At 40.8% G+C, this 12840-nt stretch overlaps 3 protein-coding genes across 3 annotated transcripts; 1 reads left to right on the forward strand and 2 right to left on the reverse strand.

The window, feature by feature from the left end:
• Positions 1-308: 308 nt before the first annotated feature.
• CLUP02_09296 (ATP-dependent DNA helicase PIF1) lies at positions 309-3102 on the forward strand (the record flags this gene model as incomplete). The annotated part of the gene is made up of 8 exons (XM_049288275.1): positions 309-330; positions 394-753; positions 814-842; positions 900-1210; positions 1295-2222; positions 2284-2403; positions 2482-2674; positions 2747-3102. The coding sequence occupies 8 exons, from the start codon at positions 309-311 to the stop codon at positions 3100-3102; spliced, it is 2319 nt and encodes a 772-aa protein (XP_049145419.1).
• Positions 3103-3520: 418 nt separating this feature from the next.
• On the reverse strand, positions 3521-4595 carry CLUP02_09297 (uncharacterized protein; the record flags this gene model as incomplete). Its single annotated transcript, XM_049288276.1, has 3 exons — positions 3521-3835; positions 3901-4490; positions 4541-4595. The coding sequence occupies 3 exons, from the start codon at positions 4593-4595 to the stop codon at positions 3521-3523; spliced, it is 960 nt and encodes a 319-aa protein (XP_049145420.1).
• Positions 4596-5225: 630 nt separating this feature from the next.
• On the reverse strand, positions 5226-6155 carry CLUP02_09298 (uncharacterized protein; the record flags this gene model as incomplete). Its single annotated transcript, XM_049288277.1, has 1 exon — positions 5226-6155. The coding sequence occupies one exon, from the start codon at positions 6153-6155 to the stop codon at positions 5226-5228; it is 930 nt and encodes a 309-aa protein (XP_049145421.1).
• Between the last annotated feature and the right edge of the window lie 6685 nt (positions 6156-12840).

Below are 12840 nucleotides of genomic sequence, written 5' to 3' on the forward strand. Positions count from 1 at the left end.
TGCGCGTTGATGTGTGACATTGTTGGTCAACAAAGAAGAATTCTACCGTAACTAATCCTCTCCTTTCTCTAGGGTCAACAGTTTCTAGTGTGCCTTACTTTGCGAACACGGAGCATTTGCTCTGGTTCAGCCGAGCCCCATACTTGTGAACGGGTGGCCCGAGCCTTTGGGAGCTTAATACTACCCAATCTAATCAGTCCGCGACGCGTCTGTCTCATTTAATATGAAATTTACGCGATCATGCCAGAGCCTCTCCGCCTCATGACGCGGGATCTTTCTAACCGTCGCGCAAAAAAGGGCTAACTGAAATGGCCTTCAAACAAACCACACGTTCGTAAAACTCGACTACAAGTCCCATCATACAAAAAACATGGCTAAGATTCCAATGACTAGTCCATTTCGGGCCCAAACGCGCGCCGGGCGGTTCCCTCTCCCCACCATCACCCAAAAGACAGCGATTCCAACCCGAACCCGACCACAATGATTTGACGAGACACGGCGACACTGACGATGACCGTCAAGAAGCTAGCTCCGGCTCTCAAGCAGAGAAAGATGCTGAGCCTTCCAGTAACCCCCCACAAACGTCAGTAGCAGACAAAGTGAACGACATGATGAGAAAGTACACGTCGGGCATACCAACGGAACTTTCCGGCGCCAAAAAGTACTACGTGGTATGGAATGGAACGGAAACCGGTATATTCGAAAGTTGGGGCAAATGTCAGCCGTTGGTTGAAAGATATCCAGGGGCAGGGCGTAAGTTGCACCTCGAAAATTGCAAAAAACCAGTTCCCCGGGCTGACTGCTTGAACGCAGACAAGAAAACAACAACGTACAAAGACGCTGTGAGACACCATTCTGCTTCGCGATACAAAGAGTATGTCTGATGGGTTTTGTCATAGGTGGATCTCCTGCGTAACAAGTTGACAGAAAAGCTCGAGGCAGAAGAGCCAAGGTCTGTACCTCAACCGCAACCTTGTACTGCATCGCCAAACACATATGAGAGCACACCTCGGTATACTCCTCCCACGCCTAACAGCCGTATACCTGGCAGTGCTGCGCCTAGCGATGTTGCAGCCATAGCTGCTGATGCGGGCGAGCCCCAAGCCCAGAGCTTCGACCCAGCACCAGACCCTTGCGAGCCTCCTCTTTGCCAGGAACAACAAGCCGCCATGGATCTTGCCATGGCTGGACATAACCTTTTCATCACTGGGTGCGTAAGCAAGGTGGCCTCATGATGGTCCAACGCGTGGCGTCAATAACTCAATAATCATCTACTAACTTCATACGCACGTAGATCGGGCGGATGCGGCAAGTCTGTCCTCGTAAAGGCCTTGCACAAGATGTTCAAAGCGAAGGAACGAAAAGTACACCTAATCGCACCTACCGGCATCGCTTCTGTCAACATCGGTGGTAGAACGATGTGGAATTACGCGGGCTGGACACCGGATGATTTCTCAGAGCCATTCGGTATACTAGTGGGAAAGTCGCGACAAAAGAAAAACAAGAATCGAATAGTTGGTACCCATGTTCTTATCATCGACGAAATCAGCATGGTCGAGAATCAGTTCTTTCAACGACTTAGTCAGGTCATGGGACGAATTCGACGCAAAGCAGCCCCGAATAACCCCCAGAGTCAGATGGAGGTTCGGGGCGCTTTTGGCGGCGTCCAGGTCATCGCTGTTGGGGATTTCTGTCAGCTGCCTCCGGTAGAGCCATTCCAGCATTGTCTTGAATGTGGCTCGGAAATGCAACAGGAAAAGGTCGGGAACTCAGTCCGTTCATATTTCTGCCCTCAAGGAGTCAGCGATGAAGGGCCGCAGCAGAATACCCATGGGTATTTCATGGAGCACGACAAATGGGCCTTCAAGTCTTCTGAGTGGGTGAGGTGCAACTTCAAGTACGTCCACCTGAAGAAGGTTCATCGACAAACAGACGAGGACTTTGTCAGGATTCTTCAGACATGCCGGTTAGGCGAAATTCTCAGCCAGAGAGATATCGACCTACTGCTAAATCATCCTGCCCAGGTTGAGAACGCAACTCGTTTGTTCAGTCATAGACTGCAAGCTCAAGAGCATAACGAATCTCAGCTCAAACAGCTCCATAGCCCGTCCCGGAAATATTGGTGTCTCGATTATGCCAATACAAATAATAGCACAGATGAAGAACTTGATCGTCTGATCGATTACTACACGGCAAGTGCTGGCTACCTCATCCGTCGAGCTGTAACTAGGCGCGACTCTAAAATCTTCAAAGTAAGGGTTATTAACAAAGTACATTATCCAGATGCGAGATTCGGACCCTGAAGCACCTCCTTCGCGGCAACCGTTGTCCCGCTTGGGCGACCATCGCTATGCCCAATTTCTAGAGTTGAAGCTCAATATGCCCGTCATATTGCTTGCAAACGTAAGATCCTCCGCAAGCAATTGTTGCATATAAACGTTTGTCGCTAGGTTCACTAACCTCGTAACTTGTATGCACCAGATTGATCTAGACAGCGGCCTGTGTAACGGCAGTCAGGGCAAAATCTGCGGCTTTGTCTCACGCTCCAAGTTTGAACGTCCCACAGAACCTAAGCGAAAAAACTACAAGAAGGATTTGTCAGCTTTCGATGCTGCTATGGAACGTTTTCGTCTGACGGAAATGTTCTTAACGGACAAAGGTGCGCCTGAATTATGTGAGTAGAAATCCCGCTCAGCTGCTGGGAAAATCTCTTCATTTTTTCCTCATATCGGCTGACTCAATGAAGATCCCGAGGTCGAATTCAACAACGGCCAACGCCGCGTCATTGGCCCGGATTGCGCAGTAAACGAACTCGGCACCAAACACCCGCACATGCTCGTATCTCGGACACAGCTACCTCTCGCTCCAGGCTGGGCCATGACCATCCATAAGAGCCAGAGTCTGTCTCTTGACCGCTTAATCATTGACCTGGGCTCTGTCTTTGAAAAGGGCCAAGCATACGTAGCGCTCAGCCGTGCCCGATCTCTCCAAGGTCTGCAAATAGAAGGCACCGATGAATACATGCTTCAGTCGGGCTTGGAACTGGATTCCGAAGTGAGGAGGTTTCTGGAAGAGCTTGAGAGGAGCGCTGAGGGAAATTGAGCTCAGGTCAGGGATCCAAGCCAAGACTCTACACAGAATTGATCGATCTTGGGCTTATGCTCGAAGTGCGGCTGGAAGAAGGGGAAAGGGCATTTATGGCATTGGTTGGAGTTGGCTCAACTGCTAGCTAAAGTAGTAGGCAGCCCCTGATGGTATACCTACTATACTGTAGGGAAAGTCACAGGATACGGATGTGCGCCCGAAGTACTGCAGTATGATTACACCTTCATTCCCACTGATACGCTATGGAATAATAGCCCGCAAAGTCGTTCAACCTTGGCCTAGGAGATTAAGAGGAGTATCATCCTGGTGTCACTGCCCTGCCTGCCTTGTCGTTCGAAATTCGATAAACGGTACCTGCGGCAGTGGATTGTTCCTATGCAGACTGATGTTCTATCTGTCCAACCCGTGTCCGCTCCTAGATCTTTGCAGAAAATTCCAGGCCTCCCGTCTTCAACTTCTGTTCGAATTCGTCCTGCTTGTCAAGCATGTGCGTTCCAGCTGCCAGGCCCTTCATACCTTGAACGTCGTACAAGTTTTCCAAGGGCACATCCCGAACACACACCTTATGGTCCTCCTTCGTTCCTCCGCAGAACACCTCTATAACGTTCCCGTCGCCGTATTTCGAGTCACAGATAGCTGATATGGCAACTTTGACCACTTCGTCAACGCTTAGCATCAAGTCGTCGGTATGTACACGCTCTCGGCTGTAGGAGGCGTGGAAGATCGGGGTCTGCAGCCGGCTATCAGCACTCATTGTATGTGAACATTACGGATTTGAGGCAGGTTGAAACTTACATCGACTACTCCCGGGCAGATTGCGGCGTTTCTAATGCCGGCAATCTTGTTCAAAGAGCCAAGAGACTTGCACATGCTGACAACGGCAGCCTTGCTCGAGTAGTAGAACGGTGTAAGGAGACCATGGACGTAGCCCGCCATACTGGCGATCCAGAGGATGTTGCCTGCAAGATGTCGATTTTCGGGACGGAGCCAGTATTCGACGGCGATCTGGGCAAATCTGACAGGGGCAATGGTATTGATGGCGTAAGCCTGATAAATGCCGACTTTAGCATCGGCTTGGTCTCGGGACAGAGGCGAGATCCCAGGCGGGTTCCAAAAGTCGCTGGATGGGGGATCATAGATTCCGGCTCCGTTGATGAGCAAATTGACTCGCGTATATGTCTCGAGTGCGGCGTCCCACAGTTTGTTGATCTGAGACCAGTCGGTGAGGTCTGTCTGATGGAAGATAGCCGACGCAGTGCCAGGCTTGATTGGGGGATGGGGGTATTTCTTGAGTGTGTATTCGGCCTCGGGACGTAGTCTCAAATCCGCCATGACGACTGAACAACCCGACTCTAGAAGGGCTCTGGTCAGCGCATGGTTGATACCTGAACTCTGTTAGTATTGGTAACTTCGAAAAGGGGGTAAGGATGCCAACCTGATCCAGCACCGGTCACGAGCGCGACTTTGCCATTCACTTCCCACGCGGTCATTTTTGGTATATTCTACTGCTGTAAGTCAAGGTGCTTTTCGAGAAGCGATGCTCAAATCGTCAGAAAGAAAGGAAAGAGGAGAAAGAGGAGATGAAAGCGATACTTCTGGGTTTGTGCACTCGTGATCTGGTTTAAGCGTCACGTCACTCTGTTTCACCCGGACTGCAACCCGTCCGTTTACCGAGTTGATGCCGATGCATGTCTATCCAATTCAGTCGACCGCTCTGAGATGCGTTCACTTGGCGGGGTTGGGCCGAAAAGTTGGTCCGACATTGGTCCGGTGTGTGCCAAGTGAGAGGCACAGCGGTTGGAGTCGGCTTCTTGAGCACATCAACAGTTGAAAGGGGCAACATCAGCGCATTATCACCATCTATGATCAGTTGGTGTCCTTTTATGCATTATCTACGCTCAGTGAGTCGTCTTCGATTACTTACGAGAAGTACCTTACATTTAGTGTGACCTATTGTGGTGGTCAAGAGTCCATGCTTGATGTAGCCACAAGGGTATCTATATCCGAAGGACAGTCATGGTGCAAGTGCCGACTTCTACAGGTTTCAGAGAGATTGCGAGACATGCTTGTTCTGAAGGACAAAGACTATTTCTGGTTCTCTTCAAGCGCATGACAGGACTCTAGGGCGACAGAATCCGCTGAACTACATCCTTCGTGACGGCATGGAAGTCCTCCTTGCTCAGATCAAAACGACCGAGATCCTCAGTCTTGCTGTTGAAATCACCTCCCTCGCCCTCTTTGTAATGTAGTGGGAAGAACTTCGCAAGCACCACGGCATGTGCGTCATCCCCACTCATCGCATTGGCTCTCTCAAGAACATCATCCACGGCCTCCTCGCGAATGTCCCAATCGGTCTCAGATGTTCCAGTCGCCAGCATAATGCTACTCAGTACCTCTCTCTGAGTGACGTGGAAGGAAGTAGTGTAGAAGCATTTGTTGCGATAGCGTGCAAGTTCTACATCTGGCATAGCCACAACCTCGGCAGTAACCGCTCCAGCTCGGGCCAGCGTAGTGTAATTCATCTTTGTACGCCCCCCGTCCCAAAGCGTAACCTTGAGTGTTTTGGCGTCGATACCAAAGACATCGCCCATAGGCAGGCAGAAATCGTACCAAGGGTTGGTAATGACACCGATCCAAGAACCAACTCCTAGCTTTTCGATGAGTTCTCGATGTTTGCGTTTATCAGCGATCTCAGGCAGCTCTTCGATGAGCTTTCCTTCTGGATCACTACCAAACTCAGTCGGAAGGATATACGGGACATTGGCCTTTGCGGCAGCGCGGATGAAGACGTCGCTGAGGCCCACAGCTGGGATGCCAAGTTGCAAGACCAAGACCTCTTGACCATCCAAGACAGACGTGAGAGCAGCTTCATCATCGAAGGCAACTCTTTTGACGGTGACGCTGTCAGGGAATTCAGAGGTGGATTCGTTCCGGACAATGACGGTGATGTCGTGGATACCATGAGAGAGCAGTGCCGTCAGGGTGTGTTGCCCAAGGTTACCACTGGCGCCAACTAAGGCAATCTTACGATCTTGTCGCACAGGTGACATGGCTGTGAATGGAATATAGATTGAGTAGAATAAAGTTAGTCTAAATATTGACCAAGGGCTGATGATGGTTCAGTTTCAGTGTGTTGATGTTGGTATCCCTATTATAGGGTAGTTAGTTCGAACCGTAGTTAACGAAGAGATTAATTAAACTATATAAATATCTACGTAGTAGGTATAAAAAGGAGGTTCTAACCGTAGGTTAAGCTAGTTATAATAATCGTAAATAGGGCCCCTAATTAGCCCCTGCGCAGTTAGTTATATACCGCGGTCGAATTAGACTTTTAATTTAATACTAACTTTTTTTTTTTTATTAATTTAACCGCTACGGTTAGAAGTATAATTCGACCTTGGGCCCGTCTACTAGGTCGTCTCCTTTTCCCCCTTTTCTCTACTCTTTTTATATAACCTATCCCTCTATTCGTATAATAACTTTTCCGCTACTTACGAATTACTCTAATCCCTTATTTAGTACTACTTTTATAAAAGCGTCTATGAGGTTATTTTTATTATTAATCTAACGGATCTTAAGTATCTCGTACCTTTTATACGATTACTTAAAGGCTATAATATTAATTATAAGCCTCTTTTCCTTCGTCGTTCCTAATTTAACGAGGCATTCGTATAGTAAATAAGAATCGGTATAGATAACTATTAAAATAGGTAAAAGGCTAATTTGATTAGTAATCTTCCTTAGCGTTATTAAAATCGCATAAGAGAGGTTAACGCCGTTAACTATACTATAGACCTTTAATACTAATATACTTCTCGTTACCTACTTATTTTTAATTAATAAGTAGTAGATTATATTACTATATATAGTAAATTCGCTCTCGCCTATACTCTTATTAGCTAGGATAATAATATACTCTAATTACGAAGTAAGGTCGTTATTATTTATAAATAACTTATTAATAAAGACGTAGAGCTTATTAATTATAAAGTCGATTAAGTAGTAAACGAGACCTCGATCGAGATTCGTTTATTACTATTTAAGCCGCTTATTAAGTACCTCGACGTCTTGTTCAGTTAGATCTATAGCTTATACTACTTTAGTATAATTAAAAATCGCCTCGGGCTAATAAATACTTATAATATATACCCCTTACGCGAGCTTAGCTTTATACCGCTTCTTAATATTAATTACGTTCGGATTAACGAGGTTAATCTTCTCGCCCTACCCCTTTTATTAAAAGACGACGTTTTCCCCTTTAATTATAAGAATCCCGCCGTTAAATACTAAGGGGGTATTTATTATAAAGACCTTTTTTAGTTTTATTACGAAGCCCGCTTTCTAAAGCTCCTTATCCTCCTTCTTTATAAAGTTAATATTAAATAGGCTTAATATATTATTAGTTTATATTTTAACGATCCTAAATTAGTCGCCTTTATACTCCGCGATTAGTAAGCACGGGTCGTATATAGAGGTAACTATTAATAGTTAATTAATATAAAAATCGTAGTAAGTAGCTTACTAATAGGTGCCCGATTTTACGAGCTTATATAGTAGCTTAAGCACTTTAATAATCGTGCCTTCTGGGTACTTACTAGCTATTTCTTTTGGTAAATAGGCTAGGATTTTCCTTATAAGCCCTATGGCCGATTAGGTATAGGCCTAGGTAATATTACGGCTCTAAATCTCGTATCCCTTTTTTTATAGCGATGCTATTATTACTATTATTAATCGTTAGCTATAGCGTTATATAGTAGGTAATTATATAAGTAGCGTCGCCTTTTTAATATCGCCGTATCCCTAAATTACGTATCTAAACTTCTCATACGGCTAGGGTATTCCTTTCCCTTTAATCTTACGAACTATTTATAATTTAAATATGTAGAGGTTTATATATTTTTCTAAGTCGTATAGGATAAATCGATAGACCCCTTAATTATAAAGAGTATTTACTTCGATAAGATCTAATCCCTTATATAGCTTTTTAATAGTTATAATTACGCTTTCTTTACGTAGTTTAACCGCTAGCTTAAAATCGGCTTTTCTTTTTACTATATAAAAAGTATTAATTACTTCGTTACTAATAATAAATTGCCGCGTTAGGGCTTACCGTCGTAGTTTTTTATAACGTCTCGCTAGTAATATTAGTACCCTTTTAGTAATTTCCTCTTCCTCGTCGTCTATTAGTACTATTATAACGATTTTATTAAGGATAATTTCCTATATCTCTACTGCGGGTTATATAGTTTCCCTTAGCTCTTCTTTTTTTTATAAGTTAGAAATTACCTCGTTAGGATTTATATAGTACGGTCTAACTATTATAATTAATACTTTAAGTAGCTAGTTACGATCTCTCGCGACTATATAAGAGCGCTCGTTAACGGAAATTAACTTATATAGCCTAGCTTATTATTAAGTAATTTCGCGCTATACTCGTATATCCGAATTTAGTAATATATCTAAATTATCCCTTATATCGGGCCTATTGCGCGTAGTAATTACCTTATTAACTTACCTTTTTACGCTTACTTTGCGTAGTACTTATATTACTTTTTTAACTACTTGGGCTCGTTAGCTTATGCTTAGTAACGGTAGCGAGGCTAAGGTCGTTCTTAAATATACTCTAAATACTAATAACGTTAATATAAGTCCGTTAGGCCCTATAGTATTGTTATAATATTTAAGTACTATCTAGAGGTATTCGTCGTCGGTAGAATCCGGATTTTCCTCTTTAATAATTCTAAACGCCCTTTTTAATTATTAGTATGCCCTTTTTACCTTTTTAATAATATAGTGCGCTTTAACGGGTACGACTTTTAGTTATATACTATAGGCCGTCGTATTATCCTTAAATTTTGCTAACTTAAAGCTAGTACTAGCGTCGGTTCTAATACTATCTAGCGGTCCTTAATATATATTAATCTAGCTTTTTCGTAGGGCTACTTACACTATCTTTACTTATAAATCCTAGAGGAATTGCCCTACTTAGAAAGATATAGCTACGTCGATTATATATAGTACTAGCCGACTATTTAAATAGAAGATATCAACGACTATTTCCTAGTTAAAGTTAAGCTTATTACGTAATTTAAATTTAAATTTACGTAGGCTCTGCGCATTTATCTAATATTAGTAATATACTTTTATTAACTACTCTAACGCCCCTATTTTAATATTATTATTACTTAATTGCTTTAGGAGGTTATATAGCTTCGTAACCGACGGGTACCCGAATTTCTAATATAGTTTTCTAAGCTTACTTTCCGTTAGGTAATTAATCGACTTCGTATTATTAATAAGCTTTATAAACGTATGCCCCTATCGTTGTTTAACTATTTTAAAATACTTACTACTAGAGATTCTGTTCCTCGTATTATCGAATATAATGCCTAGTTAATCTATATTTTTTAGATATAAGAGAAATGGGGTATTAATAAGTAAAATATAAAAAGTTATCGTTCCGAAGTATATCTCTACTTTTACTATACCTAGGGCGACGATTTCTTTGCCTAGGCTAAAACTAATCTTTATAATACCCGCTATTAATATATTAAGCATTACTAGCGCGATCTTTTATAATACTTAGAATTGCCCTTTTCCTCTAGTTAACTATTACGATACCCTAGTATTTAGGATAATTTTATAAAAATTATCTAGGCTATACTTTTCGCTCGTATAGAATGCTTATACGAGCTTAGTATTCGAGGGATCTAGGTAATATAAAAAGGACCCCTCTAGCTACCCCTAGATTTACTTAGTACTATATTCTTTTTCTTTAAATATCGAGAGAGATAGCGTCTTCTCCTTAATCGTTAAGAGAATAGGCTTTGGCCCTATTAAATTCGCCCTTTTAACTACCTCTATATCCGTTATCTAAAGGACCTTTTTTTATTATTTATAAATAAAAGCCTACTTATTAAGAGCTTCCGCTACCCTCTATTCGTTTAGCCTCGTATATCTTCTAGAAACTAACGGGGTAAAAAAAAATTAGTTAATATCGTCGATTTCGTTATAATTTAATTCGTTAGTATAGGGGGTAAAATCTTCTTTATCTTCCGAATCTCTTATAGGGGGTATATACTTTAAGCCGCTACTTTAGCTACTATTACTAGGTTTTATACCCCCGGATTTGCCCTTATATATAATAAGGAATTAGTTAAACCGACGAGGGCTGGTTTTACTATTTACTACCCTCGACTTTCTATACTATTCGTATAATTTAGCACGCTCTTCCTTAGAATAGTTATTTAACTAATATCTATCCTTTTTATAAATGTAGTATTACTTCTTTTATTACCCTACCTATAAGTTAAATCTTTACTTATTTAATAAATCTAGGCCTTTTTATTAGTAATTACCATATCTAGCCTCTTTTCCTTTCTTATTATACGTTCGATCGACTTAATATTATTAATAAGGGCCGTCGTATACTTAGAGGTAGGTTTAGCGCGGCATTCTTACCTTAATATTAAAGCTAGATCTTAGCCTCGAGTAGAGCGTCTCGTAGTCTTCGGGTGCCTAATATAGGGTAATTTTTATTTTTAATATACGCTAAATTATAATATAAAAATATCTAACTTTCCGCTCGTTTATCCCCTTATTTAGCTAGGTTTTCGCTAGCTTATTAATTCGATCGATAAGCTCTTCGAGGATCTCTACTCGTAATTTACCCTCTATTATCCTAGCTATAGATATAAAAAAAATCGCTCGTAGCTTAAATAGGAGCTCTAGGTTCTTATTATAGGTCTTAAAGTGGCTTCGGATTACGTTAATTATACTAAGAAAGTCGTTTTAATCGAGATTACGTACTGCTTCGTAGTAGTAATTAGAGGCTTTATTTACGAATACGATATTAATTACTAAATAGTATTAGTGTTCCCTAATTTTAACTTTTTCGTAATAATTATAAAATATTATTAGGGTTTTTTATAAGACCTTATACTTCTTTTTAGAGTATAATTTCTCTTTTAAAAAGATCTTTTTAAGGTTTGTAAATTACCTCGTATTCGCTACTAGATTTTTAGTATTTATATACGAACCCTGCGTCGCTACGTATTATTAGTAACTTCGGGTCGTTTACCTCTTTTCTTATTAGCCGATCGGCGCTAAATTTCGTATTAGTAATAGTAACGACTTATAGATCGAAATAAGTAGAATTATTAATTATCGTACTTTTAGTACTATATTTTGCCCCGGTATATCCTTTTATAATAATAGATTTCCGTTAGTAATTATAGGGAGGAAATCTAGGTCGTTTACCCTTTTTCTTAATTCGTTAAAGTGATTATACGCTCTATCGACCTATGCTTAGTTCTATAATACGAATTCCTCTTTTATAATTATTATTATTAGTATTTCGTATAGCTCTTGCGATTATAATTACGCTAATAATACCCCTCGCCCGTAAAGGAATTTATTAACTATTTTTATAATTCCTAGGCTTACGCTCGCAAACTATTTATTTAGTTAGTAATTAAGGTCGTTTACGATTTTATAAAATAGGGGTTGCCCCTATAGCCCCTTTTTTTTATAAACCTTAGTTAAATAAATTAATACCGCGTCTATTTACTTACTATTAAACTAATCCGCGATTCTATATATTTACGTCCCCTAATAGTCCGGGTTAATATTTACCTATTTATAAGGGATTAGGATTCTATTTAGGATCGGGTTTCGTCCTCTTTTTTTTTACCTTAACTCGCTAAGGGTCGTACTCTAGCTTATGCCCGTATTAGTAGTTATTAGCGTATTTAATCTTAATAAAGATATATTTAATCCGCGCACTAGTTATAATAAATCCGTACTTTTACTACTTAACGAATTTATTAGGGTCTAGAAAATTCCCACTTCCTCTTACTATCTCGCTACTACTCTCGTTTTTATTATTTTTAGCGATTATTACTACCCTTCTAAATCGCTAGCTATCGTACTTACTAAGATCCTCCTTTTTATTTAATAAAAAAGGGTAGGTTTTAGTAGTTCTTTTTAATAATAGTAATAGTAGACGTTTATATTACTATAAGAAGATATAGTAATTAGTCTCGGGATCTTTACTAGTTCCCGATTTCTGCTATTCTATATATTTCTAGCCTCCTAAGCCTCGTACTCTCTATAATCTCTAAATAGCTTCCTTAGTTAATTTCTTAAAATTAATAATCTCGCGCCGGGAGCTAGTATAAAAAAGAAGCCTTTTAGCGGCCCTTTAGAAGATTCTTTTCTTTTCCCCTCAGATCCTCGTCTTTTTAGCCTTTTCTTAAGCTAATAATAACTCTAGCAAGAGGTCGTAAGACCACTTTAGGGTAGCTACCTTCTTCCTAGGTTAATCTCCGAGATCTATAATACTCTTAGCTTAATATTATTAAGACTTCTAAATCCCCTCCTCCCTCGTTAGACCGTCCTTTATACTATATTCCTAAGTAATACTTAGGGGGTAGTTAAGAGAGCTATAAAGAGGTCGTTTAGATTACGGGCTTAAGGTTATACTTATAAAGTCCTCGTAGTAATAAACTTTTTTATATACTATAAATCTCTTAGCTTAATAACTCCTATAGGGTTACTTTTATTACTAAGTAAAAATATTTACGTTTAGAGATCCCCTTTTTCGATCGCGCGGTGCTCTTTTATACCGTACTTTTACTAATTTAACTAGTTAATTTTTAATTACGGGCCGGCTATAGAAAAATCGTTTAGTAAAAAAGCTACTCGGGGCGATAGTAAAAAGCTAGTTGCCTAAGC

Source organism: Colletotrichum lupini, chromosome 4 (assembly GCF_023278565.1).
Source record: "Colletotrichum lupini chromosome 4, complete sequence".
NCBI lineage: Eukaryota > Fungi > Ascomycota > Sordariomycetes > Glomerellales > Glomerellaceae > Colletotrichum > Colletotrichum lupini.